Source organism: Halyomorpha halys, unplaced genomic scaffold (genome assembly GCF_000696795.3).
Source record: "Halyomorpha halys isolate HHAL.00 unplaced genomic scaffold, Hhal_1.1 Scaffold780.1, whole genome shotgun sequence".
NCBI lineage: Eukaryota > Metazoa > Arthropoda > Insecta > Hemiptera > Pentatomidae > Halyomorpha > Halyomorpha halys.
Window position 1 is genome coordinate 577,634 of NW_027111767.1, and position 7,145 is coordinate 584,778.

Sequence of the window (7,145 nt, forward strand, 5' to 3'; positions counted from 1 at the left end):
AGGTTTTATTGGTGAATGGATTCTGTTAATTAATTTTTTGTAGGAGTGCCATGATCTGGTGTCTTTCAATTAAAATAATTTTATAATAAGGTCTTTGATGATTCCTCTTAAACTATAACTTAGGGTTGAGCCTAACTGGATAGTATAAATCCAATGAACCAAATTGACTTGTTTTGTCAACGAATTGAATCAATTATCTAGTCAAGTGTTTTTTTCATATTTATCTGTTTGATTTCTCAATGTTTTAACACATCTCCTTGTTTTTAGGAAACAAGATTCATTTATTGACCAATTTAGATTTTATTAAAATTGAACTAAATTAATTAAACTTTAGAGCTGAAGGGAAAAAACGAACATTTAAGTAAAAAGAGCATCTGTAGATGAAATCATTTAGACAATTCCAAAATATGAAAAATAGTTTGCCAGTGCTGAATTTTATTTTTTATTTACAGCCTTCAAGATCAATTTGAAAACCAATATCAATATCAATAGCCTATTGTCACCTATTTAATTAATATTTTCATGTGCTTATAAAATATCACTGAGGTAGGTGCAGGCATTTCAGGATTCACCGATGTAAGTATTCTAAATGAACTGGAAATTATAGATAATCAAAATATGGCATTTTTCTAAAATTCAATGTTTGATGTAAGCTTCTGGAACCTGGTGGACAAAAATAAATTGCATACTTGGTTATGGGAACATAAAAGATAAAATCAAATTACTCAACTCGGTTTTTATGTCATCCACGGTCAACTATCTCTCATAATTACTCAACTCGTTTTATGGATGCACACTTTGATGATTGCTTACGAGCAGGTTTATCTTCATATAAATCCAAATTGAAGCAAGGAGATAAATAAAAAAACATGTTAATTCCACATTTTGCTGAAAATGAGATCAATATATTGGTTTGAAGCTGCTTTTTGCCCAAGTCCAGATTGTGAGCAAGATTGTTTAGTTCCATCATGCTCTACTATTCTAGCTTTCAAGATATGTACAAATCTAAATCTCGTAATTCTATAAGTATTTAACACAATTTTTCATAATCCGCTGCTGAAACCTTTACTATATATAGTATATATTTAATCATGTAGGTTGATTTGTCTATTATGCAAAGTAAAATAATTTGACTATATTTTTGATGAAAATAATTTTTTCTCTCCCACAAAATTTTGTTATTTAATGGATTTAGTGGTTCATTTATGAAGCATGTTTTCAATTTCTATGTTTCAATTGTGGAGCAAGACCAACAGAATGCCTTACTCAAATATCATAGTAACTTAGGCATTATATTACTATGAAGACATTTGAACCTTGTTAATATTTTTAATATATTATTAAAATAATTATTTTGTTTTTATACAAATGTGAATAACTTACATATATTTCTTGAAAATATTATTACCATATTCAGCACCAAATTTACCTTGAATAAATACATATGATGCCTGATTTCTGATTGGTGACCTATTAATCTGCCACCAGGTAGAAAAAAATTGGGGACTTGCCAGAGACAAGGATGCATTATATACAAGATACATGCAATTTTTATTAATAATATATGAAGAGATTGGAAACACCATTGCTATGAATAAATAAGTCATATGACAAACAGGGCCACTAATTTTCAGCCAAGTGATAACTTACTTAGCATGTCAAGCTAAAAAGTATTTCATGTATCAAAAAATAAATTTTAATCTGTGTTAATGAGAACATGGTTACCGAGTATCTTAAGGTATCATCTTAGCTTCCTCAAGCTAGAAGCGGCATTAATCAGAATAAATCTAGACATTTTCACTCAAGGTTGGTAACTTGTAGGTTAAACCTTCCTTTCTGTCCTTTTTATAAGGAGCAGGTTAACAGGTTGAGAGCTAATGATCAACATTTCATTGTACTACCTTGAGGCTGATGTCAAAGCATGTTCTCTTCAACATGTTTAGATAGGAGTTAAGAAATTTCAACCTCAAGATAGTGGCTTATTTGATACTTGCCTTAGTGAAACTGAATAAATGCTCTGGATAAAATCTGCTGAGAGCAACCATAATCATATTTATTTCAATTTTTCTTGTAAACAAAGGTAAGTCAATGATAATAGATTATCATTTATTTTAATCTAAATGCTTTCTTTTTAAATAGTTTTAGAAGAGGTAAAAACATTATTTTCAATTATAAAAAAGAATACATTTATTTTTATATACATACATGTTTATATACAACTTATTTTTTTTTAATGTAGCAGAATATGTTTTAATATTAGCTTGTTTAATTGCAATAAATGAAAAAATACTTCATAATATTTTCATGTCTATTATAAAAGGAAACTAATTTTGAGAAAAATAAGTTCAGGTCAAGGGAAAAGTTTCAATTTCTGCCCCAATTTATGTACACAAGAATGTTATAGCCCAAATAAACAATAATCTGTTTTAATGATTGCTTTGTATAATACCCAACCAGCATCAAAATGAGATAAGAAAGATCAAGGTTTTTCCATTTCTTGGTATAAGATTATTAATTGTGAATCAGCTTAAGTTTCTTTAATGACTATAAAAAACCATCAAACCTCATTCTGTCAATTTTTTACTGTATCAACCTCAAATTTAGTCCATTTCATTGTCCATAATCAGAAATACTATTAATAAATTTGGACTTCTTTTTGTATTTTTTTTTTTATGTTATGTTCAACTTTTAAGCTTATTTGCTGTGTTTTATTAACTAAGAAGTGACTGTAAAATTATTTTTAAGTTTAATTTTTAACCAACCTTGAAATAATGAAGCTTAAAGAATTCCAGAGAAGCAGTTTGAATTTAAACAAAAAAATAATATAAAACCATTTACTTAATACCAATATTTTGAGCCTACATTGCAGGCCTTGTACAAGGACTAATGATTTTATCATAATCTCTTAACATATTGATTCTATTGATATTGTGACTAGTTATGGTATGGTTGATAAAATAATATTTCATAAGACCAAAAATATACAACATAAAACAACTCAATTCACAGTTACTTTAGCATGTACAAGAAATGTATACTCAATCAGTTATCTTAATATTTACTTAAAAGTATTATACACTCAATCAAAGAGAGGAATTTTATTTAAAAAAAAATACATATATATTTTCTAAATAATTTTATTTACATAATTTAAAGTTAAAGATTAATACACAAAAATACAAATTTACATAACATACTTTATATCTCAAAATGAGAAACTATTTCTAAAAAGTCCAACTTAAAAAAAATCATTAATAATATGAAGATAGTCGGACTAAAAAGGAAAAAAAAATCTGTATCAATTTAACTCTGAAGTACTGAAGGCCAAAACAATAAATTTAATTATAATAAAAAAATATTGTCACTATCATCAAATATGTTAATTTTAGTTTTAAAAGAGAAACTTTACAACATACAAATAAAATACTTTTTAAAAAGAAAATTGATTGGCATAAAGTAGGTATCACTGATATTTTTTAAACTACTTTAATGTAGAAATGCTAAAATGGTATAATCACACTGATATATGATTTTAACATTTACTTATTAATTACATTTACTTTTTTCATAGAAGTCTCATTGTACTCCTAAAATTGAAATAAAGTAAGATCCCTAAAAGCAATTACTTTTAGTAATAAATCCAAATAGGGAGTAGTGTCTTAAAACAGATTGCATGTTTTTTTCCTCCCAACAATTAGAAAATTCACTGACTCTTTACATGACTAGTCCACTTTCACAACACTGTATATTTTGCGGACAAACCAGAAGCAAGCAAAGAATCCAATAGTGCCTGAAAAAACATAAAAATCAGTGTTGATAAATAATTATCAGTCAGATACTTAAAGTTTTTAATGAACTTATAAAAAGAAATGGTTTCTTCAATAAAAGTATTAGAATCACTTCTGGTAAGTTAAAAAACTTTGGAACTAAAAAGTTCACCTAAACTTTTAAATAACAATGTAACTAGTATTTTTTAAGCTCTTTATTGTGATTTTAAAAGTATTTTTCATTCAAAAATCTATTAGTTTAATTAATAAGCATTACATACTATCTTCTTCCAAAATAAACATTAACATATTAATACTAGTTTAGCTTCCTAGCTGTCAAAGGTAGGACAGCTTTATATTTATGAAGGTAGTGAAAAAAAATTATGTTCTCAGAATTGAAAATTTCCATTCGTGTTTTACAAGTTAGCCATCAAGGAACAAATTTAATCCTGCATCTCTCTGTAGTCAGATCCTGTATTGGGCATCATGTCTACTACTTTTAATCATTTTTTTTTGGGGGGGGAGAGGGGAGAAGAGTTTCAGTGTTGGTACAAAGAAAAAAAATATATGGAAAAACTCCAATCCACACTCACAGAATATTAATTAGCTTTAACTCAATTAGTTATGATAACTACAAAGGATTTAGGGGACAAAAATATGAAATGAAGAGAATCAGGTTTTGTTTTTTTTCCTTATCCCAAAAAAGATTTTTTAATAAGTTTTTGCTGGTAAACCCTCACTTAAATTTTACAATATCACCATAAAGTAAACTTGTATAAGATATATCAACGCAATTTTCAAAATTTTAACGAGAATATACTATGAATGCAATACAGTATATTTTGAAAAAATAAATCATAGAAATAATTTCATATGATAAAAATAAATATCTGATTGGAATATAGATTTAAACTAAATTTTAAAAAATTTCATTCTTAATGCATATTTTATACCACTTACCTGTTAAGAGGAAGAAAAGAAAAACCATAATTAGAGTATAACCAAAGTAAAGGAATGTTGAAGCTGCATCTTCAATATTTAATTTAGTGACAAAGTAATGGATACAATATATAAAAAGATAAACTGCAGTAAATCCACTTGTTAAGAAACTTCTCCACCACCAATGATAATCCTAAAAACAAAAATGCATATTTAAAATAAAAATACTAGAAAAATATTGAGGAAGAAGTATTAAAAAGGTTCGTACTTCTCCAATAAGAGTACTGTAAAAAGCATGAATTTACTGAATTGCCTTAATAATTAAAGTTTCTTCCTGCTAATTAGTATGAGAAATGAATACTTGATGTAAATGAATCAATATTAGTTTAATACAAAAGCCATGCATACTCTCAATGTTAACCCATACATTGAAGTTATTTTTCTAATAGTTTTAACAGAGAATAAATTCATACTTCTCCAATAAAAGTACTGAAAGAAGTATGAATTTATTAAGTACCTTCATAGTTAAAGCTTCTGTCAACTAATCAGCAAAGGAAATTAACACTTAATGATCTTATATGAATCAATATTAGTTTCAAATTAATTTAAAAGGTAAATATACTCAAAAAGTAAATTAATACATGGAAATTATTATTATATGGAGTCATATTCAATAGCTTAAAGTTTTTTTGATAATTTGTGAAGACAGAACTTCCTGTTTGAAGTTCTGCTAAGCAGGTGTCACTGTAGTCTGTAATAGGAACTATTAACAATAAATAAGTTGTTTATTCTCTTGATTTAAAGTAAATTTATGTAAGAGATCAGCATGGACTTGTCAAGGCTGATTACGTGTCAATTATTTTAGATAGATTAGGAATTAATCAAATTTATCATCCTAGTTGATGAGAGAATAATTGATATCATTGCAAAATAACTTTAGAGTAGAGCTGGGTAAAAAGTAGTTATACATAAAAACAATAATTAAATTGTCGCGGATACAATGTTTATTTATTGATGAACTATAATAACTAAAAATTGTATTCCAGATAATTTAATCATAGTTTTATTTATAACTAATTTTGCCCAACTCTGCTTTAGAGCAATACAGTTTTCCATTACACACTATCGAGGTTTCATCAATAGTAGAAATCAGGATTACTATCAAAAGAGATAATTACTGAATCATATAAAAGCAATATCATACAACTAGAAATTCTGGATTCTCTATCTTTAATAAATATAATATGATAAAATATACATTTTTAAGATATCTTTCCACAACAGTATGATCCTATAGTAAGGGCTGGCTGGACTTATTTAGACAAGGAGCCACAGACAGAATAATATTTTCAAAATAACCTCCATATTTTATTTTATTCAAGTACAAGTTTTAAACTGGCTTGAATCATAGAATAAGTTTAAAAAAATAGAAAGATGTCGTCTAATAAGATATTTTGTACAGGAAATCTAATAATAACATTTCTACAGGAAGAAAAAATCATGATATTATTTTAAAATAGATCAAGCTATCTTTAAAAAAAAAAAAAAAAATCGGTATTAAAAAGCTGTTTTATTTTGCTGACTTTTCATTAAATTACTACTTATCTAGAAGAGCTATTATATTTATTATTACTCCCTCTTACATCAGGGGTTGGAATATAGACCTAGACCTAGAGAATATTTAATTTAAAAAAAGTGATTTAATACATATTCATATCAAAATATCATAGAGAAATACTTTATTGAAACAAACTTACCTCAGCACACAGATGAAAATAGCAAAGAAGAATAGTAGTTTCAGAACATGTAATAACCAAAATGAGAAAAACCAGAAACAAGAAGCCAAACATGTAATACATCTGATTAGACCTAGAAAATACATAAAGAATGCATTAATAAATACAGAATTTATAAATATTACAAAAAAAATTCAGGTTTCTGTTTAGATTCTTACCAAATAGAGTTCAATATGAAGAACAGTTGTATGAATATACAACCAAAAGGAAGTACTCCGCCCATAACTATTCCAGGAAGTGGTTGCGTATAAACACTCTGATCTGGAATCTGTCTTGGGATTTGATTCGTTCGAACAGGATGCTCTATCGGCTAATCAAGGAAATCAAAGCATTGGTGATTGAAACACATAGCAATTATATTTTATAACAGTTATTAATAATACATCAAAACACACTAACCCTTTTTCTAAATCCAAAAACAGATCCAATGAATGTCAGTGGAACAGAAACTAAAAACCATAATGAAAGCAACGCAACAAGAGTTGAAAAAGGAATGGCTGCAGAACTGTCTTTTGCCCATAAAATAAGGTTCAGAACGAAGAATATTGTAAACACGACCCTACAAGAAATAATAATAAATATTAATGGATATATCAGTAGAAAAACAATCTATTTTTATATAAAAGGTCTCCTTAACTTCTCT

The 7,145-nt window shown here is 27.0% G+C and overlaps 1 protein-coding gene across 1 annotated transcript in view; it reads right to left on the reverse strand.

Moving 5' to 3' along the window:
- Positions 1-3,121: 3,121 nt before the first annotated feature.
- TM9SF2 (transmembrane 9 superfamily protein member 2) overlaps positions 3,122-7,145 on the reverse strand; it is a 13,730-nt gene continuing 9,706 nt past the window's right edge. Inside the window, exons 11-15 of the mRNA XM_014429260.3 lie at positions 6,902-7,061; positions 6,661-6,812; positions 6,464-6,575; positions 4,728-4,899; positions 3,122-3,790 (exon numbers count right to left, since the gene is read on the reverse strand). Coding sequence (XP_014284746.1) covers positions 3,723-3,790; positions 4,728-4,899; positions 6,464-6,575; positions 6,661-6,812; positions 6,902-7,061 — 664 coding nt within the window. The 3' untranslated portion in view covers positions 3,122-3,722. The remainder of the gene's footprint in view (positions 3,791-4,727; positions 4,900-6,463; positions 6,576-6,660; positions 6,813-6,901; positions 7,062-7,145) is intronic.